The 27,249-nt window shown below is 57.0% G+C and overlaps 1 protein-coding gene across 2 annotated transcripts; it reads left to right on the forward strand.

Annotated features, from left to right (window-relative positions):
* Positions 1-27,036, forward strand: slc7a10a (solute carrier family 7 member 10a). 2 transcript variants are annotated; one of them, XM_052028104.1, is made up of 11 exons: positions 1-226; positions 7,119-7,323; positions 9,558-9,709; positions 10,700-10,825; positions 14,235-14,388; positions 17,557-17,680; positions 19,041-19,144; positions 23,533-23,629; positions 24,239-24,388; positions 25,205-25,382; positions 26,123-27,032. In XM_052028104.1, exons 1-11 carry the CDS (start codon positions 133-135, stop codon positions 26,227-26,229), a joined length of 1,491 nt encoding a protein of 496 aa, XP_051884064.1. In that variant the 5' UTR covers positions 1-132; the 3' UTR covers positions 26,230-27,032. The 2 variants fall into 2 exon arrangements, with proteins under 2 accessions (XP_051884064.1, XP_051884065.1); XM_052028105.1 differs by lacking the exons at positions 7,119-7,323; positions 9,558-9,709 and having other exon boundaries at positions 26,123-27,036.
* Positions 27,037-27,249: the final 213 nt, after the last annotated feature.

The raw sequence follows: 27,249 nt of genomic DNA on the forward strand, positions 1-27,249 counted from the left end.
GGAGGGGGCAGCCCCGTCTGAGCGGGTCCCGTGCCCGTGGGACGCAGGGACACGGAGAGTTGGCGCCGCTCCAGCTCCGGCCCCGGGCGCTGCGCTGAGGCGGAGCCACAGGGCGTGGGAACGGGCAGCAGAATGCCGCCGGCCGGGACGGGCGCCGCCGACATCCCCGAGAGAGTGGCGCTGAAGAAGGAGATCGGCCTCACCAGCGCCTGTGCCATCATCGTGGGTGAGTGCGGACCCTCGGCTGCCCCCCGCCCGCGCCAAACTTGGATCCGTGCGGGGGGAGCAGCTTCCTCGGGCTCTGGGGTTCGGTGACACTTCCCCTCACCCTCCTCCCCCACCATCCCCTCCCTTCCCCTCAACCCTCCCCCTCCCTTCCCCTCAACCATCCCCTCCCTTCCCCTCAACCCTCCCCCTCCCTTCCCCTCGACCCTCCCCCTCCCTTCCCCTCAACCCTCCTCACCCTCCTCCCCCACCATCCCCTCCCTTCCCCTCAACCCTCCCCCTCCCTTCCCCTCAACCCTCCTCACCCTCCTCCCCCACCATCCCCTCCCTTCCCCTCACTCACCTCCTTCCCACCGGGACCGAGCTGTGACGGGGGAAGCGCGGGACAAGTTCCTCAGTCACCGCCTCCGGGCAGCGCTGCAGGACCGGGACATCCAGGGACAAGGTCCCGGTGCCTGAACTCACCCCGGGACAGGTCGGGAGGTCCCAGAGGGAAGGGATGGCAGACGGGGAGGGCTGCGGTGTTAAGAGTGAGCCGGTTGTATTGTGAATTGTCTTCCAACAAATCCGGGCCATCGGACGCGGGCCAGACATTCCGGCACTGAGCTGGGCACAAATCCGGCTCACACCAATCCGTCCCGGGGTCAGACACAGGGTGAGGCTCCCTCCGCACCGTCCCGTCACGCACTCCCGGGGTCAGACACAGGGTGAAGCTCCCTGTGCACCGTCCCGTCACACACTCCCGGGGTCAGACAGTTGACACCACTGGGACACGGGACTGGGACAGAATCAGCCAGGAAAAACGCCACTAAACTGAAAGTCAAAGGCTGAAGGTAAAACTTTGTGGAAGTCGCGGTGACTGTGGGAGGTGAGATGAAGAGCAAGAGGTGACAGAAAGGAAATGTGGGAAGAACAATTAGTGTCAGCACATTAACAGCAATGAAGGAACTAGCAGCAGTGAAGAGTTACACAGCCCAGGAACAGATGGTTTCCCCACCAGGGGTTTAAAGGAACCGATGGGAACTCTGTCTGTGCCTGAACTGAAACCTTGCAAAGTTCTTTTGGAACTTTGGAAAATCGTGAATTCAGCCCAGTTTAAGTACATGAGCAAACTGAGCAAGTCAGTGTAATCCAACACATCCTGTATCTGCTGTCAGAAGTTCCTAGAGTCTGTAGTTAAGCTCCAAGTGACTGAACTGCTTGAAATTTTCAGCTGATCAGAGAGAACGTGTTTGTAAAGGACACTTCCTAAAAAGCCTGGTTGAATGTTTAGCTGGTTCAGGTGGTGGGCAGGGAGTGTCCATGGATGTTGTTGATAGGGACTTTCAGAAGACATGAGAGAAAGTCCATAATACATATAGTGTGTGGAGCTGGAGCTCATTCATGGCCGCAAGGGCACTGGGGCAGCAGGTGAGGTGAGACGGGCGTCTGAATCAATTTCACTCTGCCCCTTGGATCCTTTGTTTCCTAAGGCTGCAGGTCTCCTGTACCTGACACACCCACAGGTCTCCTTCCCCCCCCCCCCCCCCCACCCAGTGAGGTGGGAGGGGGAGAGGGTGGGGCGGGGAGTGTGTGTGGGTGGGGAGGGGAGTGGAGGGGGAGGGGAAGGGGTGGAGGACTGAGCAGGGTGGGGAGGGGGATTTGGAGGTGAGGGGGAGTGGGCAGGAGAGGGGAGGGGGCATGTGGTGTGCAACACCAACTGTTCAGTTAGAAGGAGAGATACACGACCTGTGATGTGTGTTCACAACTGACAGGTGATGGGATCACGGGTCATGTGTCCATGTTTGCTGGTGACACAAAGCCAAGCAGTGTGGCTGGAGTCACAGGGGGATGTAGGGGATCAAGTGAATGGCACAGTCTGGCGTGTTGTACACACAGAAACAGGCCCTTCGTCCCATTGTGTCCATGCCGGCTGTTGAACCCAACCCACTCATCTCATTCACCCACATTTGGCCCGTAGCCTTCTCTGCCTTGGTGCTTCCAGTGCTTCTGTCTGCCCCCACCCTCAGGAGAGTCTGTGCCCCCACCCTCAGGAGTGTCTCTGCCCCACCCTCAGGAGAGTCTGTGCCCCCACCCTCAGGCAGTGTGAGACTGCCCCCAACCCTCAGGAGAGTCTGTGCCCCACCCTCAGGCAGTGTGAGACTCTCTGTCCCCACCCTCAGTAGAGTCTATGCCCCACCCTCAGGCAGTGTGTTCCAGATTCCAACCTCTGTGTGAAAGGTTCCCCCTCAGATCCCCTCTCATCTGGTACTTGTGCCCTCTTGTCTCACCAAGGGAAAAAGATTCTTACCATCTCACCTGCCTGCCACCCTCATACATTAACATGCCTCCATCAGGTCAGCCCTCAGCCTCCTCTGCTCCAGGGAAAATAAACCAGTCTCTCCTTCTAACTGAACTGTTCCAATCCCAGCAAGATCCCGGTGAATCTTCTGCAGTGGGGCGACCAGAACTGCACACAATACTCTAAGTGCGACATAACCAGTGTTTTGTAAAGTTGTAACAAAACGTCCCAACTTTTATATTCAATGACCCAAACTGTGAAGCCAAGCATGTCATATGCCTTGTTCACCACCTATCTACCTGTGTTGCCACTTTCAGGGAGCTATGGACTTGGACCCCAAGCTCCTTCTAACATTCCTAAAGTTCTAAGTTGGGGCAAGGGAAATTTTGACAGTATCAGACAGGAACATGCCCAAGTTGGTTGTTTGCGGACGAAGGGACTTCTGGCAATGGGAGAGTTTTAAAAGCAAGATATCGAGAGTTCAAGGTCTGTATGTTCCTGTTCAAGTGAAGGACAAGGCTGGCAGGAGTAGGGAACCCTGGACGATGAGGGATATTGAGGCTCTGGTCAGGAAAAAGGAGACATGGGTCAGGTACAGGTACTGGGATCAAGTGAATCCCCAGAGCAGTACAGGAGATGCAGGAGTGTACTCAAGAAGGAAATCAGGAGGGCAAAAAGGGAGCATGAGTTAGCTCAGGCAGAGAAGATTGAGGAAAATGTGTATGAAAGGAAAAAGAGTAACTAGAGAGAGAATAAGACCCCTCAAGGACCAAAGGGGACATCTCTGTGTGGAGCTGCAGGAGATGGACGAAGTCTTCAATGAGTATTTCTCCTTTTTACTGTGGAGGAAGACATGAGGACTTCGGACCTTGAGATAGTTAATAGGGATGTCCACAATACAGCTGAGGAGGTGCTGGATGTCTTAAAACATATGAAGGTAGACAAATCCCCAGGGCCTGATCAGGTGTATCCAAGAACCCTGTGGGAAGGTAGAGAAGAAATTGCGGGAGCCCTGGCTGAGATAGATGGATTATTGTTAGTGACCGGTGAAATGCCAGAAGACTGGAGGGTGGCGAATGTTGTGCCTTTATTTAAGAAGGGCTGCAAAGAAAAACCTGGGAACTATAGACCAGTGAGCCTAACATCTGTGGTGGGTAAGTTACTAGAGGGGATTCTGAGGGATAAGATTTACATGCATTTGGAAAGACAGGGATTGATTAGGGATAGTCAACATGCCTTTGGGTGTGGGAGATGAAAGTCAAAGTTGAGTTGGTTCAAGAACTGAATGGTTGAAGGGAAGTAACTGTTCCTGAACCTGGTGGTGTGCGATGTCAGGCTTCTGTACCTCCTGCCTGATGGTAGCTGTGAAAAGTTGGCACAGCCCGGATGGTGTCTTACGAATTTGAATGAGTTTTTTTGAAGAAGTAACCAAGAAGGTCAGTGAGGGCAGACTGTTAAACGTGGTCTGTATGGACTTCAGCAAAGCCTTTGATAAAGTTCTGCATGGCAGGCTGCTCTGGAAGATTAGATCGCATGGGATCCAGGGAGAGCTGGTTAATTGGATACACAATTGGCTTGGTAGGAAGCAGAGAGTGATGGTGGAGGGTTGTTTCTTAGACTGGAGACCCATGACTAGTGGTGTTCCCCAGGGCTTGGTGCTGGGTCCATTGCTGTTTGTCATCTATATCCAAGGAATAACAAATGGAGATTAATTCAGATAAGTGCGAGGTGTTGCATTTTGCGAAGACAAATGAGGGTAGGACTTCCACAGTGAATCGTAGGGCCCTGGGGAGTGTTGTACAACAGAGGGACATAGGAGTACAAGTACGTGGTTCCCTGAGAGTGGCATCACAGGTAGACAGGGTGGCGAAGAAGAGTCTTGGCTCACTGGCCTTCATCGGTCAGGGCATTGAGTATAGAAGTTGGGATGTTATGTTGCAGTTGTATAAGATGTTGGTGAGGCCACATTTAGAATATTGTGTTCAGTTTTGGTCGTCCTGCTGTAGGAAAGATGCCAGTGAGCTGGACAGAGTGCAGAGGAGATTTACGAGGATGTTGCCGGGACTCAAGGGACTGAGTTATAGAGAGAGGTTGAGTAGGTCGGGACTTCGTTCATTGGAGTGTTGGAGAATAAGGAGTGACCTAACAGGGGTGCATAAAATCATGAGGGGCACAGACAGGGTGAATGTGCAGAGTCTTTCTCCCAGGGTTGGGGAATCAAGAACTAGAGGGCACAGGTTTAAGGTGAGAGTGGAGAGATTTACTAGAAACCTGAGGGGCAACATTTTCACCCAGAGAGTGATTAGTATAAGGAACGAGCTGCCAGAGGAAGTGGTTGAGGCAGGTACATTAACAACATTTAATTGCACAGGTCCATGGATAGGAAAGATTTAGAGGGATATGGGCCAAACGCAGGCACATGGGACTGGTACAGATGGGAATCCTGGTCGGCACGGACCAGTTGGGCAGAAGGGCTGTGCTGTGTCACTCTGTGACTCCCTCTGTTCATCACCATTTACTGAAGATGTCCTGCCCCTATCTGACTTCCCAAAATGCATCACCTCACACATCAGGATTAAATTCCATCTGCATTGCTCTGCCCACTTCCCTCTGATCCCTTCCTGCTGCAGCCATGGACACCATTCTCACCCTCCGCATCACCACGACATCATCAGACCCACTCAGCACGCCTCTGACATTCACATCCAAGGGGTTAATAAATATCACAAGCAGCAAGGGTCCCAGCACCGCTGGCTGTGGTACACCACAGGGCACAGGCTCCACCAGAAACCAACCCCCCCGCACCTCTGCTTCCTTTTACAAAGCTAATCTTGGAGTCACTTTGTCAGCTCTCCCAGGATCCCGCTGGCTCGGACCTCCTGGACCACACAAAAAGTACATTTTAATGCTGGCAAATGTGACCCCTTTCACCACGTGGGATGGGCTGGGGGACCACCCCTGCTGGTTAGAGCTGGCCAAAGTCCGGGAAGTTGACCCACGCTGTTGCAGAAATGTTTCTAGTGGGGATGGAGTTTGGGGCAAGTCGGGCCAGGACAACCCACGATTTTTATATCAGAGTTGGATCAATTTTCAATAATCAAAGATAATCTGGGATGTGGGGGAGGAGTCAGGTTACATTGGAACAGACTCAAGGGGCCGAATGGCCTCATCCTGTCCCATGTTGACAGCAGGGATGGACTGAATGGCCTCCTTTCTCCTCATTGGCTGCGCTAAAGGGCTTGGAAGGGCAGTGACAGTGTAGTTTGTGTTTGGGCTGGTGGTGTCGGGGTTAACTTTCCCTGCCAGAGGGGTGTTTGTCACAGTTTCCGGAGTCTGTGCCAGTGTCGCTCCCCATCTGTATGCAGAGCCATCCGCTTCACTTCTACACTCGCAGCCATTCCCCCGCATCTCCCAGCAACCTGGCTCCCTCCCACTTAATGGGTTCAGGAGAGGCTGAGGCCTGGTCAGCCTTCACCCCCAGCCCAGGGCCCAGTCATTGGGTCGGCCCTCACCCCCAGCCCAGGGCCCGGTCACTGGGCTCAGCCCTCACCCCTGGTCCAGGGCCCAGTCACTGGGCTTGGCCCTCACCACTGGCCCAGGGCCCGGTCACTGGGCTCGGCCCTCACCCCTGGTCCAGGGCCCGGTCACTGGGCTCGGCCCTCACCCCTGGTCCAGGGCCCGGTCACTGGGCTCGGCCCTCACCCCCGACCCAGGGCCTGTTCACTGGGTCGACCCTCGCCCCAGGCCCAGGGGCCGGTCACTGGGTTGGCCCTCACCCCCGGCCCAGGGTCACCCCCAGCCCAGGGCCCGATCACTGGGTCAGCCCTCATCCCCGGCCCAGGACCCGGCCACTGGGTCGGCCCACACCCCTGGCCGGCCTAGCACGGACTGACCCCATGGGACGGGCCATCCCACCACAGCCTCTGGGGAGAGTGCGGCCTCGGGCCGGACACCCCGAACACTGAGGGCTCCACATCACTATCACTGGCTTCACTGCCAGCTGGCTGAGGTTGGACGGAGCGGTCACTCCCTGGATATGGTGCGGTCACTCCCCGGACACGGCGCGGTCACTGCCTGGACACGGAGCAGTCACTGCCCCGGACACGGCACGGTCACTCACCGGACACGGCGCGGTCACTCACCGGACACAGTGCGGCCGCAGTGACTGAGGGTAACAGCCAATGGTGGGCAGCGGAGGATGAGTGTCATTGCACAGACCAATAGGACAAGGCTGGGGGCGGGACCAGTGTAGGGAGGGGATGAGGGTGGATCTCCAGTTGTTGGGCACCACGGGGTGGGAGGGGGAGAGGGGACGGGGTGGGAGGGGGAGCGGGGACGGGGTGGGAGGGGAAGAGGGGACGGGATGTGAGGGTGCAGAGGGGACGAGGTGGGAGGGGGATGAGGGGATGCAGTGTGGGGGGAGACAGGGTGTGAGGGAGAGGGTGGGGGGAGACCAGGTGGGTGGGGTGACGAGGTGGGGGGACACTTGGTGGGGGGTGATAGAGTGGGAGGGTGACGAGGTGGGGGACACGGGGTGGGGCGTGATGGGGCAGGGGGTGACGGGGTGTGAGGGTCCCAGCACCTTGTGATGTCCAGCTGTTTCCTTCCACAGGGAACATCATTGGATCAGGGATCTTCATCTCACCGAAGGGGGTTCTGGAGCAGGTGGGCAGTGTGGGTCTGGCCCTGGTTGTGTGGACACTGGCTGGTCTCGTCACTGCCATCGGCTCCCTCTGCTACGCTGAGCTTGGAGTCACCATCCCCAAGTCCGGCGGCGACTACGCCTACGTGAAGGAGGTGTTCGGGGGCTTACCTGGGTAGGATGGGGCACGGCATGTTGGGTGAGGGGACGTCGGGTATCTGGGGATCGCGGGATTGATCGAGGTAAAATGGTAGAGCAGGGGTGAGGGGCCGAGTGGCCTCACGCTCCTCACTCTGGTGTCATCACCGTGAGCAGTTGTGGACCTCCTGAATGATGGCCACCCCCACTCCGTCCTCATACCCCACACCCCAGCCCTAACACACCCCATGCCCCACACTCCACCCCCACACCTCACACCAACCCCCACACCCTGACACCCCACCCCCTCACATCCCACCACCCACACCTCATCCCAACCCATCACACCACAACCCCTCTACCCCCCACACCCCAACCCCCACACCTCACACCAATCCCCACCCCCTCACCCCTCTCCCCACCCCCAGACACCCCACCCTCACACCCACCTCCCCTCCCCCTCACGCCCCACCTCCCTGAAGCCCACCCTCTCTCTCTACCTCCAATCCACCTCTGACCCCCCCACCCATTTCTGTCCCCTTCCCCACTCCCCACCGGCCCCCCAATCCCCTCCCCGCCCCCCACCGGCCCCCCAATCCCCTCCCCCGCCCCCCACCGGCCCCCCAAACCCCTCCCCTGCCCCCCACCGGCCTCCTAATCCCCTCCCCTGCCCGGTTCCACCGGTTCTTCCCCCCCAGTCCTGGTTCCGCCCACCGTTCCCCTCCCCACATGGTTCCCATGGTCACCTCCTTACATCAGATTGCAGGCCATTCAGCCCCTCAATCCTTCTCCACCATTCCAGTGAGCATGGCTGTTCCCCCCAACACCTCAACTCCTGGGCCAGTTCCTCATTACCCTCAATTCCCAAATCTCCCTCCTCATTAAATACCCCCAGTGATCCGGCCACCACAACCCTCTTGGGCAAAGAAATCCAGAGATTCCCCCACCACCCCCCCCCCCCCGTTCAATTCTCTCCCACTAGTGGAAACATCTCCACACCCATCCTGTCATGGGGGAGCCTTAGAGGGGTTTGAAAAAGGGTGGGGGGTGGGTGTGGCTGATGGGGGTTGGGGTGGGGGGTGGGGGAGGTGCACGTGGTGGGGTAGGGGTGTAGGTGGTGGGGGGTGGGGGTGGTTGGTGGTGGGGGGTGGGGGTGGTGGGTGGTGGGGGTTGGGGCAGTGGGGGTGGGGGTAGTTGGGGGTAGGGGTAATAGGTGGTGGTGGAGAGGAGGGGTGGGTGTGGCTGATGGGGGTTGGGGTGGGGGGTGGGGGAGGTGCACGTGGTGGGGTAGGGGTGTAGGTGGTGGGGGGTGGGGGTGGTGGGTGGTGGGGGTTGGGGCAGTGGGGGTGGGGGTAGTTGGGGGTAGGGGTAATAGGTGGTGGTGGAGAGGAGGGGTGGGTGTGGGTGATGGGGGTTGGGGAGAGGGGGTGGGGGCGGTGCAGGTGGTGGGGTAGGGGTGTGGGTGGTGGGGGGTGGATGGGTGATGGGGGTTGGGGGGTGGGGGTGGTGGGTGGTGGGTTGTGGTAGAGGGGAGGGGTGGGGGTTGGGGTGGTGGGGTGAGGGGTGGGTGGTTAGGTTGGTGGAGGTGGTGGGGGTTGGGGCAGTGGGGGGGGTAGTTGGGGGTAGGGGTGATGGGTGGTGGTGGAGAGGAGGGGTGGGGGTGGGGGGGTTGGGGGGGGGGGTGGGGGGGGGTAGTTGGGTCGGTGGGGGTCGGTGGGTAGAGCCAGGGTCTCTCACAACGTTAGGAAGTAGTGAGACCAACACTTGAATGGCCAGAGGAAGAGGATCAGTGTCGGTGGGTATCTGATGGGCAGCATGGAGACGTTGGGCCTAAGGGCCTGTTCCATGCTCCCCCCCAACGAACTGCTGTGAACATTCAGTGCAGTCACTCATCCACCACGGGCAGCAGTTGGGGTTTGGAATTACATCGTCACACTGGGGCTAATCCCGGGACTGAGATGTGGGTCCTGCACCGGTTCCATGAGGCGGCTCACACCACCCGGACGGGCCGGTTAGGGATCGGCAATAAACGCCGGCCTTGTCTGCAATGTTCACACCCACAACCTCTGTCCCGCACCCATGGGAGCAATGGTGGCAGTCTGGGCCACAGGTGGACTTGGGTGGGACTGTCCCAGAGATGGTGGTTGATCCCAAAACAGAACCATGTGCACACGTCCCACACAAACATCAGCGTCGCTCCTGGTGCAGGGGTCGGGTCCCATGCGGACAGTGTCGCTCCTACAACATTCCTCACCTCCCTCTCCTGCACAGGTTCCTGGTGCTGTGGAGTGCTCTGCTGGTGATCTACCCCACCACACAGGCAGTGATGGCCCTGACCTTCTCCAGTTACGTGCTGCAGCCTGTCTTTCCTGCGTGTGTGCCTCCTTACATTGCCTCGAGACTCCTGGCCGCGCTGTGCCTCCGTGAGTGTGAGCTAAAGGTTAACGGTGGGGGGAGGGCAGGAAGCCCACTGCCAGGGTTCTGAGGGGAGCAGCAGTTGGGTCATCCAGGGGCACATTCAGATCCCAGCGGTCAATTCAAATTCCGTTCTTCATCCAGAATTTTGGTGGGAAAGGTGAGCAGGATCATTGCAACAGCCCAGCTGGTTGAGGAAGGTCTGTCTGTGTGTACGTAACTCCAGACAATGTGGGCCACTCTGAAGTCTCCAAACCAACCGTTGTGTCCAGCACCATTCCCAGCTGAACCTCCAGGAGGTCACAGACTGGGAGGCAGCCTTGTGCCAGAGCTGGGAATTGGTCAAGGAGGAGGAGGAGAGTTGCGGGGATTTTGGGAATACTTGACGTTTGCCGGGATTCGTCCCGGTCTCCAGCTTGGAGAGATGGTGTGGAGGGAGCTTCACCCTGTGTCTGACCCCGGGAGTGTGTGACAGGACGGTGTGGAGGGACCTTCACTGTGTCTGATCCTGGGGATGTGTGATGGGACGGTGTAGCAGGAGCTTCACCCTGTGTCTGACCCCGGGAGTGTGTGACAGGATGCAGTGGAGGGAGCTTCACCCTGTGTCTGACCCCGGGAGTGTGTGACAGGATGGTGTGGAGGGAGCTTCACCCTGTGTCTGACCCCGGGAGTGTGTGACAGGATGGTGTGGAGGGAGCTTCACCCTGTGTCTGACCCCGGGAGTGTGTGACGGGAGAGCAAAGAGTGATAGCTGACCAAGTGTGAGCTTCCCTTCGTAGTGAGAGGTGGCAGGGAGCAGAAGCCTTCAGGACGAGACGCAGCTCCCAGTGAAGCTCCCTCCGCACCGTCCCATCACACACTCCCGGGGTCAGACACAGGGTGAAGCTCCCTCCACACCGTCCTGTCGCACACTCCCGGGGCTGTGTCCCTGAGACATCTGTGGTAAGTGGATTGGTGTGATCACTCCTCTGATGGCCTGTGTCTGCTCCATTCCTCAGTGCTGCTGACCTGGGTGAACTGTATCAGTGTGCGGTGGGTGACCCGGGTCCAGGACCTGTTCACCGTGGGGAAGCTCCTTGCTCTTGGACTCATCATCGCGGTTGGGATCGCGCAGATCTGCAGAGGTAACCGCCCCACCGCTGCGGAGAGACGGAACTTCCCAGAGCCTCAGTGGGCAACAGGTGTCCTACCAGGGCTGGTGACCACCCCTCCCCACCCCACCAGGTCGCGAGAGTCCAGAGCGGGGGGCGGGTTCTCAGGGGGGGTGGGGAAATTGTCCAGGGCACCCGTTCCCAGTGTCACAAACCAGCAACAAAAGAAACACACTGAGCATGATTCAGTGTTAAAAACTATTTTATTAATCACTACTTATGATAATACGTAAAATAAAAGTAAAAATGTTAGTATGTTAGAATTTAAAAAAAAATGTTAAACCTCGAACGTTAACCCCAAAACTAAACTCTTCGTGTGTGTGTGTGACAAAGTTCAAAACTCCCAGTTCCGGAATGGTTCTTAAAGTTCAGTTCTGCAAGCCATAAGGTGAAACATGAGCAAGGGCTTCTTCAACAACCACCGTTGTCTGAAGATAAGACGTAGACGTAGAGAAACAGAGAGAGAGTAATTACAAAGTCCAAATGTTCCACGATGGAACCCAAGCGACACTTCAGTGTTTACTCGGTAGTGACTTCCTCACCCCGAAAAGCATCCGAACCGTGGTCGTCCACACACAAATACCTGTTTCCTTCTACAGGTCAGCAACAAAGTGAACTCCACCGGATTACTTCCAACTTCCATACATGGATTTCAGTGGCAAACACAGTTATTGTTTCTCATCCATCGATAGAGAAAACTAGCAGGCTGGTGTCTCTCTCCCTTCTCTCTCTCTCTCCTTCTTCTTCTGACTTCTTCAACAACGTCATTACGTCCTTTATCTTCTATTGACGTAAGCACGCCCCACACACACATACACACACACTCTCTATCTTAAAGGGACTTTCACTGAGTCCGTAACACCAGAAACTCGGCAGCAGGGTTGGGGGAGGTGTGAGGGGTTACAGAGGTCAGGGGAGGGGGGTTACAGAGGTCAGGGGAGGTGTGAGGGGTTACAGAGGCCAGGGAGGGGTGAGGGTTACAGAGGTCAGGGGCTGTAGGTTATAGAGGTCGGGGAGGAGAGGGGGTTTACAGAGTTTGGGGGGGTTACAGAGATGGGGGAGGGGAGGGGGTTACAGAGGTCAGGGAGGGGTGAGGGTTTACAGAGGTCGGGGAGAGGAAGGGGTTACAGTCGGGGAGGGGAGGGGGTCAGAGATTGAGGGGAGGGGGGTTCAGAGAGATGGGGAGGGGAGGGGGGATTAGATTGTGGAGGCGAATGAGAGCAGGTAGGGGAGGGGGTGAGGGGGAGGAGGGGGGGAGGGGGGGAGGAGGGGTAGATCAGAGGGGGAGGGAATTAGAGTGGGGAGGGGGTTAGAGATCAGGGAGGGGCTGGTGTTTGGGAACCAGAAGGATGAGGGTGCTCCGATGGGGATGGATGGGAATGGGAGTCGGTGGTGGGACTGAGGGAGGGCAGGGGGAGGTACAGGGAGGGGGAGGAAGGGGACAGTGATACTGGGTCAGGGTACAGGCAGTAATTACCTCACCACTCCCCCCACCACACCGTCACACCTCCCTCGGTGAGTCATTATGGACATGGGGGATCTGTGACTGGTGCGGATCATCCCACCAGAGCCCTGGGCCAGTCCATATAGAGGCTGGAATTTGTGTGTCACCGAGTTGTAGGGGTTAGAAACAGCCCTTCGGCCCATCGTCTATGCTGACTCTCATGCCTATCTGTACTGATCCCACACCTGCATTAATTCCACATCCTTCTTCCCTGCTCATTCGAGTACCTGTCTGGGTGTTCCTGCCTCCACCTCCCCCCTCTGGCAGCTCATTCCTGACACCAACCACTCTGTGTGGAATACTACCCCTCAGATCCCCTTTAAACCTCTCACCTTAAACCTGTGCCCTCTGGTTTTACACACTCCTACCCTGGGAAACACATTCTGGCCATCCACCCTATCTACGCCCCTCATAACTTTATAAACCTCTGTAACATCACCACTCAGCCTCCTTTGGTCCAGGGAAAACAGTCCCAGCCTGTCCTCATAACTCAAGCCCTCCAGTCCCAACAACATCCTTGCGCACCTTCTACACCTCCTCCAACTGTGCTTTGTGCAGACTCACCAACGCCGTGCACAGTTGTAATGTGACATCCCATCTCCTGCCCTCAGTGAGGCTGAGAGTCTCCACCACCCCCCACCAAGCAGTGTGTTCTAGGTTCCAACCACCTGCCTCAGATCCCCTCCAAACCTCTTCCCCCGCTTGTGAAACCACACCGTCCGCTCCCCACCATCGCTCCCCACCTCTCTGATCACCAAGCCAGTTCTAGATCCATTTTGCCAACTTGCCGAGAATCCTGTGGGCTCTAACCTTTGGACCAATGTTCTCCGAGGGACCTTGTCTTACTGAAGGCCACCTGAACCACACTGCCTTCATCAAAACATTTAGTTAGCTCTTCAAAAACCTCAATTAGTCAGACCAGATCTCCCACCAACAAATCCGTGCTACCGATCCCTGATCGATCCCCATCTGTCCAAGTGTGGAGCAGAGCTTTCTTCCAATTGTTTCTCCACCACTGACATTAGACTAACTTACCGACAATCACATCACTTCTCCCTGCTGCCCTTCTTGAATGAAGATAAAACATTCACCAGGCATCTGGCACCTCACCTGTGGCCAATGAAGATTTAAACACCTCTGCCAGAGCCCCTAAATCTCCCCCCTCCCCCTGCAGTACTCTGGGACGCATCTCATCAGGCCCCAGGGACGTATCCACCTTTTTACCTGATGCCTTCTTGTGCCTGTGTGTTTCTAGGATTTCATTGTCCCAACTGGTCTCCCCTCACTCTGGGTTTCTCAGTAACTACGTTTGGGTTTGTTACAGACCCTGCCCCCACCCTCTGGCCCCCACCCTCTGCCCCCAATCTCTGGCCCCACTCTTTCCCTGGTGACCCTCCTGCCCTTAACACTTAGAGCAGGACTTGAGATTTTCCTGAATTGAGTCAGTCTGTGGACTCTCTCTGACCACCTATTTTCTGTGTTAAGCACCCGACCACTCTCTGCTCCGAAGGACCCCCATTTCCAGTCACTCCCAGACACCTCACTGTGATTCTTTATTGACCTTTGACATCGGGGGCTCCCTGAACTCGCCCTTCACCCCCAGGGGAACAGGGTGACCCTGAGCTCCCGCCACCTCACAGTGACCACCCCATGTCCCAGCTGTGGATTTAGCTACAAGACCCTGCTCCTGTCTGTGTGACGGGGTCCCAGCCTGCCCCTAGCCCCCAGCTCCCGGATGGGGGGTGCGGGCCACCCTCAGGGGCTCCTGTCGGTGGTGACTGGGTCCCAGATGGGCACTGGCCTGCCCCCAGCTCCCAGACTGTCTGGCCAGGCGGTTCCCGGCACTCCCGCTGTCACCTGCACCGCATCTCTCCGCAGGTCACTATGAAGCCCTGCAGCCCAGCAATGCATTCGCCAGTGCCAGCAGCCCCAACGTCGGCCACATCGCTCTCGCCTTCCTCCAGGGCTCCTTCTCCTACAGCGGCTGGAACTTCCTCAACTATGTGACGGAGGAACTGGTCGACGCCCGCAGGTGAGGTTCCACAGATCGACCAGGGAGGGGTTCATCCCCCCACACGCTGACCTACACTCCCATCTCCAGCTGTTGGGCTGCAGGTTCTGCTGAGGTTCAGACCACGGTATTCCCACACCGCGGGGGAGCGGTGGTGGTGGGTGCTCTGAGGGAGGGTCACACTGTGGGAGGGGCGATACCGATGGACGAGACAGATGCGATTTTGGTATGAAGTGTTGTGTGTTGCGGTAGTGGGCGTAGTGTTGCGTGGGTATTGGTTTTGGCCGGGTTGTGTCTTCTGTACTAGATGTAGCGTGTTTGCTGTTGGTTGTTTTTGTAGTGTTTTTTAACGAAGAAACATTTTGTACAAAAAAGGAGTGGTCAGGAGAAGGGAGCACGCGGTCTCCGCGGGCACCCTGGTTGAGTTCCGTGCTCGATGGGCCCCTCAGGGGATTGCGTGTGTGATGGACGAGACGGATGCAGTTTTGATATGAACTGTCGTGCGTTTTGCGGTTGCGGGCGTAGTGTTGCGCGGGTATTGGTTTTGGCCGGGTTGTTTCTTTCTGTATGAGGTGTAGCGTGTTTGCTGTTGGTTGTTTTTTGTAGTGTTTTTACCGAATAAACGTTTTGTACAAAAAAAAGGGGCAGTACTGACGCCGGGGGGGGGGGTCCGGGCCGTACCGGCGCCCGCCCCACCAGAGTTGCTGTTCGGGCCCAGGGCCCGGCGTCTCTCGCGGGAGGCAGCTCGGCACAACCTGAGCCACACGGAGGACATGCCGACGGTGCCGTTCCGCGAGGTGCCAAGGCGGTACTTGTACAGGCTGCTCCTGCACACCTTTCACTTCCTCGCCCTGGTCTGCCGGCCAGACATGCCGTGGTGGTCTGCCTTGTTGGCGGGTGGTAAGGGTGGTCCCCGGTGGAGGTCTCTCTACACGGGAGTCCTCCCGCTGTACATTGGGGACCTGGGGTGGAGGGTGTTGCACCGGGCCGTGCCGTGCAACCGATTCTTGAGCCGGTTCACCGACACCCCGGCCACCTGTCACTTCTGCGGCCGGGAGGAGACAGTGTACCACGTGTACACGGAGTGCGAGAGGTTGCAGCCCCTCTTCGAGTATCTGCGGGGGCTGCTGCTGAAGTTCTGGCTGCACTTCAGCCTGACGCTGTTGGTCTACGGGCACCCAATGGGGCGCGGGGCGAGGCGCACAGAGGATCTCCTAGTGGGTCTCCTGCTGGGCCTGGCCAAGCTGGCCATCCACGGGAAGCGGCGGCGGGCGGCTGAGGGTACCGGCCGGTCTGCCTGCCTGCCTGTCTGCCGCGCTTACGTGGGCGCGCCGGTGTGTTTGGAGAGGGAGCACGCGGTATCCGCGGGCACCCTAGCCGAGTTCCGCACTCGGTGGGTCCCTCGGGATCGCGTGTGCCATGGACGGTACAAATGCGATTCTTATTTGAAGTGTCGCGTGTTGCGTTAGCGTGTGTAGTGTCGCTTGTGTGTTTTGTTAGTATTAGTTTGCATTCTCTACTGCAGTATGTCGTTGCTTAGTTTCTTCTTTTCTGTATTAGATGTCGTGTATTGACACTGGTTGTCTTTTGTAGTGCTTTTAGCAAATAAATGTTTATATTAAAAAAAAGGGGCACACTGTGGGAGGGGCTGTACCGAGGGAGGATCAGACGTACTGACTGGAGTTGAAGTGATGCCGGGAAGCACAGACAGGGGACATGGACAGGCAGCTCTCCGTGTCCCGGGGATAAAGTCATCCCTCAACTAACTGAGGTAAAACGGGAAACCTGGTGGTGATTGTGCTGTGGGATCCTGCTGTGCGCTGATTGGCTGCAGTTCCCAGGTTTCTGGGTGATAAACTAAATTGGTAAATTTGTTTATTATTGTCACATACTGAGGCACAGTGAAAAACTTCTCTTGCATACTGTTCATACAGATCAATTCATTACACAGTACATTGAGGTAGTACAGGGTAAAACAATAACAGAATGCAGAATAAAGTGTCACAGCTACAGAGAAAGTGCAGGCAGACAATAAGGTGCAAGGTCATAACAAGGTAGATTGTGAGGTCAAGAGTCCAACTTATTTTATCGTACTAGGGAACCATTCAACAGTCTTATAACAGCGGGATAGAAGCTGTCCTTGAGCCTGGTGGTATGTGCTTTCAGGCTTTTGTATCTTCTGCCTGATGGGAGGGGGGAGAAGAGAGAATGTCCGGGGTGGGTGGGGTCTTTGATTATGTTGGCTGCTTTACCAAGGCAGCAAGAAGTGTAGACAGAGTCCATGGGAGGGAGGCTGGTGTCCGTGATGCACTGAGCTGTGTCCACAACTCTCTGCAGTTTCTTGCAGTCCTGGGCGGAGCAGTTGTCATACCAAGCCATGATGCAGCCAGATAGGATGCTTTCTATGGTGCATCTGTAAAAGTTGGTGAGGGTCAAAGGGGACATGCCAACTTTCTTTAGCCTCCTGAGGAAGTAGAGGTGCTGGTAAGTTTTCTTGACTGTAGCATCTACATTGTTGGACCAGGACACTGGTGATGTTCACTCCCAGGAACTTGAAGCTCTCAACCCTCTCAACCTCAGCACCATTGATGTAGACAGGTGTATGTACACCACCCCCTTTCCTGAAGTCAATGACCAGCTCTTTTGTTTTGATGACATTGAGGGAAAGGTTGTTGTCATGACACCATTCCACTAAGCTCTCTATCTCCTTCCTGTACTCCGACTCATCGTTATTTGAGATTTGCCCCACTACGGTGGTATCATCTGTAAACTCCTAGATGGAGTTAGAGCAGAATCTGGTCACAAAATCATGAGTGTATCGGGAGTAGAGTAGAGGGCTGAGGACGCAGCCTTGTGGGGCACCAGTGTTGAGAATAATCATGCTGGAGGTATTGCTGCCTATCCTCACTGATTGCGATCTGTTGGTCAGAAAGTCGAGGATCCAGTTACAGAGGGAGGTGTTGAGTCCCAGGTCTCGGAGTTTGGTGACAAGCTTGCTTGGAATTATTGTATTGAAGGCAGAGCTGTAGTCAATAAATAATAGTCTAATGTAGGTTTCTTTACTGTCCAGATGCTCAGAGCTGGGTGTAGGGCCGGGGGGATGGTGTACGTGGGTGTGGTTGGAGGGCAGCTGAGGATGGTTCCCTTGGGCTGTGGGACTGTGCACCACGTCTCTTGGTCTCCCCACAGGAACATTCCCCGGGCCATCATCATCTCCATCCCACTCGTCACCTTTGTCTACGTCTTCGCCAATGTTGCCTACGTCACGGCCATGAGTCCCCAGGAGCTGCTGGACTCAGGAGCAGTGGCTGTGGTGAGTGAGGCTTCTGCCCCGCTGGGGACGGGGTGGCTGGGTGGGTGAAGGGGGTGTTGGAGGGTGGTGCTGGGGGTGTTGAGGGACAGGTGGATTGGGCTGGGGGGTGGTGCTCGGGGAGTGGGGTGGGGATTGTGGGTGATGCAGGTGGTCCTGATGAGTCTCGAGATAACTCGAAGATTCTTAAAATTATAATTTGGACCTGTCGTCCTGACGTTTAATGTCTATTGTTGGTGAGGTGGAGTCTGTAAAGGAAGGAAAGGCCCATCACGTAGGGAAACAATAGACCCAAACCAGGGATGCAGTTTTATTGGACGAACCTGCTTGGTCTTGGAGGACGTGACAGGGATGCTCGATAAAGGGGAACCAGTCAATGTAGTGAATGGGCACTTCCAGAAGGCATTTGATATGGGGCCCCCAGGGAGGCTGGTGCATTAGGGTTAGGGTTAGATAGCTCCTGGTATCAGGGGAGACGTTAGCTTGCACTGAGGAGTGGGTGTCACAGACATCAGAATAGGGGGGGGGGGGGCTTCTTCCTGCTGGATGGATATCTCAGTGGAAGCCCCAAGGATCAGTTCTTGGCCCTCATGTCACCAGCTACATCAGTGACTGGGGGGAGGGGACCGAGGGGAACGATCCCAGTTTGTCCATGACACTAAAATAGTGTCATAGAGTTGTACAGCACGGAAACAGGCCCTTCAGCCCAACTAGTCCATGCTGACCATGATTTCCATCTAACCTAGTCCCATTTGGCCCATGTCCCTCTAAACCTTTCCTATTCATGTACCTGTCCAAGTGCTGTTTAAATGTTGTTAATGTACCTGGCGAACAGGTGGAACAGCTGGTGACGAGGACATGCGGACTGTACAACGGGGTGTAGGTGGGTGGAGTGTGTGGGTCAAAACTCAACAAGTGGAGTTCAATGTGTGTGACTGAAAGCCGAGCACCTCAGTGAGGGGCCGAAGGGCAGTCTGCAAACTGCAGAGAGGTTGTAAACAAGGGGAATGCAGGGGGAGCGAGGTGTCCCTCAGAACGAGGGGTGTGCCGGGGGAGCGAGGCATCCCTCAGAAGAAGGGGAGTGCAGGGGGAGCGAGGTGTCCCTCAGAATGAGGGGAGTGCAGGGGGAGCGAGGTGTCCCTCAGAAAGGTGCAGCAGTTATTAGGAAGGTATTGCAAGAGTTCAGAAACTGCGGGAGGGGCGGTACTGAGGGAGGGTCACACCGTGGTAGGTCAGGGTCACCTCCTGGAGTTCTGGTCAGTGTTTCTCCTTCCATCAACACTTGCACAGAGAACCTCATCAGTGTGTGGGCAGCCGTGAAAGGCGCTATATAAATGCACTCTGTTTCTTGCTGTTCCATCAGACGTTTGGGGAGAAGGTGCTGGGGTCCGTGCCGTGGATCATGCCTCTCTCTGTGGTCCTGTCAACCTTTGGAGGGATTAATGGCTACCTGTTCACCTCGTCCAGGTGAGAACCGACCCAACCTCAGGGGAGATGGACCCTGGGTAAAGACGTGGGGAGGGGTTCCCCAGAACATCCTCAAACATCCCTAGAACCCCTTCCCCGGAACTGTCCCCTCCCTGGCACCCCCCGCCCCACCTCCCCCTCCCCCCCTACCCCTCACCACCCCTCCCCCCTCCCCTCACCACCCACTCCCCCTACCCCTCCCCTCTGCCCTCCCCTCTCCCCTCCCTCCCCCTCCCCTCTCCCTCCCCCTCCCCTCTCCCTCCCCTCCCCTTCACTCCCCTCTCCCCTCCTCCCCCCTCCCCACCCCTCCCCTCTCCCCTCCCCCCTCCCCACCCCTCCCCACCCCTCCCCTCTCCCAACCCCTCCCCTCTCCCCTCTCCCCTCCCCCCTCCCCACCCCTCCCCTCTCCCCACCCCTCTCCCCTCCCCCCTCCCCACCCCTCCCCTGTCCCCTCTCCCTCCCCCTGATTTTATTAATCACTACTTATGATAATACGTAAAATAAAAGTAAAAATGTTAGTATGTTAGAATTCAAAAGTGTTAAACCTTGAACGTTAACCCCAAAACTAAACTCTTCGTGTGTGTGTGTGTGGCAAAGTTCCAAGCTCCCAGTTCCGGAATGGTTCTTAAAGTTCAGTTCCGCAAGCCATAAGGTGAAACATGAGCAAGGGCTTCTTCAACAACCACCGTTGTCTGAAGATAAGACGTAGACGTAGAGAACATAGGGAGGGACGGGGGAGGGGGAGAGGAGGGGGGAAGGCTCTCCCTCTCCCCTCCCCTCCCCTCCCCTCCCCCCTCCTCTCTCCCCTCCCCCCTCCCCTTCCCCCCCTCCTCTCTCCCCTCCCCCCTCCCCTTCCCCCCCTCTCCCCTCCCCCCTTCCCCCTCTCTCCCCCTCTCCCTTCCCCCCTCTCCCCTCCCTTCCCCCCTTCCCCCCCTTCCCCCCTCTCCCTTCCCCCCTCCCCACCCCTCCAACCCTCCCCCTCCCCTCCCACCCTCTCCCCCTCCAACCCTCTCCCCCTCGCCTCCCCTCCCCTCTCCCCCTCTCCCCCTCGCCCCTTTTCCCCTCCCCCTCTCCTGTACAGCGACACTCAGTGATCCCTCTCTGTCCAAGCTCAGCTCTGCCGTGTTACTCCAGTCGAGTGGGAACGATGTGCTGGGAGGTTGATGGGCCGCTGCACGTGGGGGTGAGGGAGAGAGAACTGCAGGGAGGGAGGGGAATGAGATCTTGGGATTGGCCCTGATGGGCTGAATGGCCCCTCTATATCAGCATGATCCAGTAAAGGGTGGCAGGCAAAGGATGAGGAGGTCACATGATAGTACGGGGGGGGTAAAGGGACAGGGGGTAGAGGGAGGGGAGTAGATGGATGGGGGTAGAGGGAGGGGTGTGGAGGGATGAGGGCTAGAGGGACGGGGTAGAGGGAGTCTCTTGAGGAATAAAGTGTGTGGGAAGGAATTAAGGCACAGAGGGGACAGGAAATATCCTCAGCTAGTAAGATTAAGCTAGTAAGATTAAGGGGAATCCCAGGTCATTCTATTCTCAGGAGCAAGAGAATAGCCAGGGAAAGGGTGGGTCTCCTTAGGAATCGAAGGGCTAATCTAAGTGTGGAGCCAGGGATGTGGGTGAGGTCCCAAATGAATACTTCTCATCTGTATTCAGCAAGAAGGCGGCTGCAGGAGATGGTGAGTTCAGGGAGGGAGATGTGGATAGTCTGAAGCAGGTCAGGAGGTGGGGATGTTCGATGTCTTGGAACACATAAGGGTGGAGAAATCCCCAGGACCAGATGAAATTTATCCCAGGATGCAAATGGGATACAAGGGAAGAGATTGCTGGGGCACTGATGGAGATTTTTGCGTCTTCATTGGCCACTGGTGAGATGCCAGAAGACTGGAGGACAGGTAATGTCGTTCCTTCCAGGCAGCAGGGATTAGCCAGGGAACTACAGCACAGTGAGCCTTGTGTGGTGGGGAATTATCAGAGAAAACCCGAAGGGATCAGATTTATGTACATTTGGAAGGGCGGAGGGTGATCAGGGATTGTCAGTGTGGCTTTGTCCAAGGAAATGCAGGCTCACTTGATTGGAGATAATGAAGAAGGTTGGTGAAGCTCGGGCAGCAGATGTTGGCCACCTGGACGTCACTGAGTTATTTGACAAGGTCCTGTGTTGTCGGCCGATCCAGGAGGTGAAGGCACAAGGATCCGAGGTGGTAACTAATTGGATTCCAAATTAGTTTGATGATAGGAGGCAGAGGCTGGTGATGAAGGAGGGGGTCAGTGACCAGTGGTGTACCACAGGGATCGGTGCTGGGACCATTACCGTTTGTGACATACATTAACAACTCAGATGTGAATGGCAGAGGGATGATCAGTAAACTCGTAGCTGACTCCAGAGTTGGTGGTGACGTGACTCACGGGGATGGGAGTCTGAGGCCACAGCAGGGTGTAGGTCAGGTGGGAAGTTGGGTGGAGCTCTGGCAGATGGAACTTAATCCCCGTGTGTGGTGTGATGTGTTTTGGGAAATCAAATAGGGGCAGGACATACACAGTGTAACAACTTCCCAAAAGAACACTGCTGTTAAATAATCAGGCCTAGAGTCGTGTCAAACTAATTCACTTTATTATCACAAACCTCCCCCCCCATTACTTTGAAGATGCAGAAATTTCCCGACCTCAGATGGCCAGACCTCAGCCCTACAGAGCGTGTGCATTGATGTCGCTCCAAGGTCCCGTCCTCTGACTTAGAGACAACAAGCTGGTACAGACAAGCAGGCCGGCTCTCTACCTCCCACCCCACCTCCCACCCACCCACCCAACCCCCCCACACCCCCCCGACCACTACTCCCCCCACCCACCACCCCACTACTCCCCCACTACTCCCCCAACCACCCACCCAATGCCCCCCACCCCCTTTCTCTCATGAACATGTCTTATGAGGAGAGGTTGAGTGAGCTGGGGCTTTTCTCTTTGGAGTGACGCAGGATGAAAGGCAAATTGATAGAGGTGTATAAGATTATGGGGGGCAAAGACAGAGTGGACAGCCAGCACCTTTTCCCCAGGGCGGCAATGACCAATACCAGAGGACATCCGTTTAAGGTGAGTGGAGGAAAGTTTAGGGGAGATGTCAGAGGTAGGTTTCTAACACAGAGTGGTGGGTGCCAGGAATGCACTGTCAAGGGTGGTGATGGAGGCTGATACAACAGGGACATTTAAGAGACTCTTAGATAAGCACATGGATGTAAGGAAAATGGAGGGTTATGGACTGTATAGGAGGGAAGGGTCAGATTGATCGTGGAGTAGGTTTATATTGGACAGCACAACATTGTGGGCCGAAGGGCCTGTGCTGTGCTGTAGTGTTCTATAAATCATAGAGTTGTACAGCAGTGTCCGTGCTGACCAAGGTGTCTACCTGAGCCAGTCCCATTTTCCTGCATTTGGCCCCTATCCCACTAAACCTTTCCCATCCATGGACCTGTCCGAGTGTCTTTTAGACGTTGTAACTGTCCCCACCTCCACCACCTCCTCTGGCAGCTCGTTCCACCTCCCCCCCCCCCGGGTGAAAAACTTACCCCTCAGGTCTCCTCTAAGTTATTCCCCTCTCACCTTTAACCTGTGCCCTCTGGTTTTAGACTCCCCTGGACTGGGGAAAGGACTCTGTTTGCCCTGTCTCTGGCACTCAAAACTTCACAAACATCTCTGAGGTCCCCCCTCAGCCTCCTGCCTTCCAGTGAGAACAATCCTGGCCTGTCCCAGCATTCCCAAAAGCTACAGCCCTCCGTTCCAGGGAACACCCCGGTGAATGCGTTCTGCCCCCCGCACCATCCCTGTGGTGTGATCAGAACTGCACACCGTTCCAGCGTGGCCTTACCCAACCCTCCCCCCACGGCAGGGTAATGGGGTGGGGGGGGGGGGGGGGGGGGAGAAGATTCCCTCATCACCCTCCAGACAGGCAGCAGGAGCTGCTCCTGCCACAGCTACCAAAGGCCTGGTGTGAGACAGATCAGGGGAAGGGAAGGGGTAGGGAGAAAGGGGAGGGGTGAGGTGGAGGGGAGGGGAGGGGTGGGAGGGGTGAGAGGGGAGGGGAGGTACAACAAGTGCTCTTTCTGTGGTTGCTCACAGTGAACTGCCCAGTTTCTCGGTCCAGGTACACTTGAATTTTCTGATCTGTGGAGTGTGTTGCGGAGCTTGGGTGCTGCCAGTCACGATGTCCGGGGCACCAGACCATGGCTGCCTGTGTGTGGGAGGGGTGGAGCAAGTGTCCGGGGGTGAGGGAGGGGTGGTGCGAGTTACGATGTCCGGGGGTGAGGGAGGGGTGGTGCGAGTGTCCGGGGGTGAGGGAGGGGAGGTGCGCGTGTCCCTCTCCTACCTGACACTTTCTCCTGCCTCCTTTCCAGACTGTGCTACGCTGGAGCTCGTCAGGGCCACCTGCCAAGTCTGCTGGCGATGATCCACATGAAACGGTGCACCCCCATTCCGGCTCTCCTGTGTTCTGTAAGGACAGCCAAGGCTTCGACCTCGTTCCCCCACCCCTCCCCAACACACGGGGATACCTTTGCCAGCCAAGAACCCAGTGCAGTAGCTCTGGGCAGCTCCCTCATCTCCAAGTCCCAGTGCAGACCCACAGGAGCACCAGGGATTCGGGGGCATGGGAACCACATTGAGGGAGATGGCGGCAGGGCCGCGGGTGTGTCGGTCTCACAGTGAGGGGCGCGGGGTGAGTCGGTGTCACAGGGGCGAGGGGTGTGTCAGTGTCACGGTGAGGGGCGCAGGGTGTGTCGGTGTCACAGTGAGGGGCGCAGGGTGTGTCGGTGTCACAGTGAGGGGTGTGTCGGTGTCACGGTGAGGGGTGTGTCGGTGTCACGGTGAGGGGCGCGGGGTGTGTCGGTGTCACAGTGAGGGGCGCAGGGTGTGTCGGTGTCACAGTGAGGGGCGCAGGGTGTGTCGGTGTCACAGTGAGGGGTGTGTCGGTGTCACGGTGAGGGGCGCGGGGTGTGTCGGTGTCACGGTGAGGGGTGGTAGGGGAGTGTGACAGTGGGGTGGGATGTCACAGTCGGGAGGTCTGTATCCAGTTGTACTGCTGACTGTCACTTCCTCCTGTAGTGTGTCACCTCACTCTTGATGTTAATCATTGCTGACATTTACACACTGATTAACTACGTGGTGTTCATCAACTACCTGTGCTACGGAGTCACTGTCACCGCACTGCTGGCTCTCCGCTGGAAGAAACCCAACATCTGTAGACCAATCAAGGTGGGTCAGACCCCCACCTCACCACCCATCCCAGACCAAGCCCCCTCTCCCACCCCCGAGAACATCCCCTCATACACACAGCACTCACCCCCTCTGCCACTCACACCCCTCCTCTCCCTCCCCCCGAATCTCAGCATTTAAATCAAAACTCATTTCATGTCTGTCTCTACACCTCACCCACTGTCCGTCCCTCCCTCCCCACCGCCCCTCCCTCCCCCCACCGCCCCTCCCTCCCCACCACCCCTCCCTCCTCCCACCGCCCCTCCCTCCCCACCGCCCCTCCCTCCTCCCACCGCCCCTCCCTCCCCCCACCGCCCCGCTCTCCCCCCAACACCCCTCCCACCGCCCCGCTCTCCCCCCAACACCCCTCCCACCGCCCCGCTCTCCCCCCACACCCCTCCCACAGTCCTGCTCCTTGCTGTCAGTTCTCTGAAGGGAGTGGGCATTTGGGAAGTGTTGCTGTGGTAACGGAACATTGCCACTGTCCAAAGTACCACAAATGCTGGAAATCACAAATAAAAACAGAAACACTCATCAGGTCGGGCAGCGACTGTGGGGAGAGAAACAGCCTCAGGCTTCCGATCAGTCATTCCCACCTCACCCCACACTGTGCTCTAACACTCCAGTCTTCACCTCCCACCCCCCTCGTCTGTCCGATCCTGGTCTCTGTCTCCCCACCCCCTCCCCCGCCGGACCCCGGATCTGCCTCCACCCACCCCCCCCCTCTCCTGGACCCTGGCTCAGCCCCCAACCCCCCCCGGCTCAGCCCCACCACTGGACCCCCCCACCTGACCTCGCTGCCCCCTCTCCCAACAGGTGAATCTCCTGTTCCCAGCTGGTTACCTGGTATTCTGGGCGTTCCTGCTGTTCTTCAGCTTCTCCTCGGAGCCCCTGGTGTGTGGGACGGCCCTGGTGATCATCCTGACCGGGGTCCCCGTCTACCTGCTGGGCACCCGGTGGGGCACCAAGCCAAAGTGTGTCCGCAATGTGATCGGTAAGTCCCAGGATCCGGGAGTGGACGGAATAAATCCTCACCCTGGACCCAGTGCTCCCGGGACAGGGTCGTCTGGGATGTGGGGGTGGGGGGAGGGCCTGTCACACGGAGAGGGGGAGGGGGAGCACTTTGAGACCAGTGACCACAGTTCTATTAGTTTTAAATTAGTTATGGAAGGGGACAGGTTAAAGTTCTAATTTGGGCCAAGGTGACTTTTGATGGTATTAGACAAGAACTTGCAAGAGTTGATTGGAGTACGTTGTTTGTGGGCAAAGGGACACCCGGCATGTGGAGACTCTTAGAAGTGAGGTAACGAGTTCAAGGTCTGCATGTTCCTGTTAGAGTGAAGGGCAAGGCTGGCGAAGTAGGGAACCCTGGATGATGAGGGATATTGAGGCTCAGGTCAGGATAAAGCAGGTATGGGTCAAGTACTGGGCTGAAGCGAATCCCCGGCGTACAGGAGATGCAGCAGTGTCAGCATGGCTGTGAGTGTGGGAGATCACCTCACAAACCTGTTTTCTGAAGCTTAGATGGGAATTTGGTCAGCTCTGACACTGGATGGTTGGTCACTCGGGGGCGGGAACACTCGGTCACTGAGCGAGTTCAGGCCGAGGTGACACCCTCGGCCAGCAGGGGCTGTGAGCAGATCCCTCCCCCCCCCCCCCCCCCCATGAGCCCGTCCAATCAGGAGGAAGGTCCTGCTGGGGTTTCCCTGACATCTGTCGGTTCTCGCTTTACAGAATCAGCAACGTCTTCCGGACAGAAGTTGTGTTTCGTTGTTTACCCTCAGGAGGAGATTCCGGAGGAGAACGGACAACCTCTGACCCCAAATCCCAACGGGAAGTAGTGGGTCCAGACCACAGCCAATGACCAGTCACCAAACCGTGACATCACCCAGGGCAGCAACACTTGGCCAAAAACACGAAGGAACACTCTGGTGGAGAGGCAGACGTCCCGTGTTGTCCACGTAGGGATCGGTAGAGAAGTGTAGAGTTTATGGACACGTCCAGCCACCAGCGAGGGCCTGGAGTAGCCACAGGTCCCAGTGTTCGGGACAGCGACCTTACCCCAGTGTCAATAACTGTGATTGGTGCAAACTTGGAGTCAGCTCCACACCCCCCCACCCCCCTGCAAATACGGCCTTCCCTTCTCTCCAACCCCCCCCCCCACCAAACATACGGCCTCCTCCAACCCATGCCCCACCCTCCCCCAAATACGCCCACCCCCTCCCCGTGTGCAAAGGGGACGCTTCCCTTTTCTGACTCCCTGAAGCAGACTCATCCGGACCCTCTCCCTCCCATGGGCCTTTCACACGCTCCCTGCACAGGAACAAACTGCCAGCCCTCCCTCCGTACACTCTCCCTCCTCCATTACCCCCCCACTCCCCCTCCCCCATTACCACCTCCCACTCCCCCATTACCCCCTCCCCCCACCTCCCCACTCCCACCCCACCCCTCCCCCTCCCCACCCATCCCACCTACTCCCCCCATCCCACTCCTCCCCCTCCCCCCACCCCCCCTCAGGGTGGGAGTGCGGATGACCGGGTGGGGGGGGTCTGTGGGGGGCACTGCCACTGACTGTCCAGACAGGACAAACTTCAGGAAGACCTTGTTTGACTCAATAAATCTCCTTGAATCCAGCTCCTGCCTGTTTCCTCATCAACACATGGACGGTTGGTGTGAATTCCCATTGTGAGGGCTGTATGATTCTGCAGTGGGGTGTGGAGCGAGTGCGTGTGGGGAAGGCCAGCATATGGGGAGGTGTCAGCTCATGCACTTCAGTAAGGGGAAAAGGTGGATTATCGCAGAGAGACTGAAGCTCAGAGGGATCCAGGCGTTCTATTGCACAAAACATTAGCAGGCAGGTC

The sequence above is a fragment of the Pristis pectinata genome, chromosome 13 (assembly GCF_009764475.1).
Source record: "Pristis pectinata isolate sPriPec2 chromosome 13, sPriPec2.1.pri, whole genome shotgun sequence".
Classification (NCBI taxonomy): domain Eukaryota; kingdom Metazoa; phylum Chordata; class Chondrichthyes; order Rhinopristiformes; family Pristidae; genus Pristis; species Pristis pectinata.

Excerpts from the sequence above, each read along its gene's own strand:
- slc7a10a (XM_052028104.1), top strand. The coding sequence starts at position 133 with ATGCCGCCGGCCGGGACGGGCGCCGCCGACATCCCCGAGAGAGTGGCG. Across the intron at positions 7,324-9,557 it reads GTGTTCGGGGGCTTACCTGG|GTTCCTGGTGCTGTGGAGTG; the intron begins GTAGGATGGGGC and ends TCTCCTGCACAG. Across the intron at positions 9,710-10,699 it reads CCTGGCCGCGCTGTGCCTCC|TGCTGCTGACCTGGGTGAAC; the intron begins GTGAGTGTGAGC and ends TCCATTCCTCAG.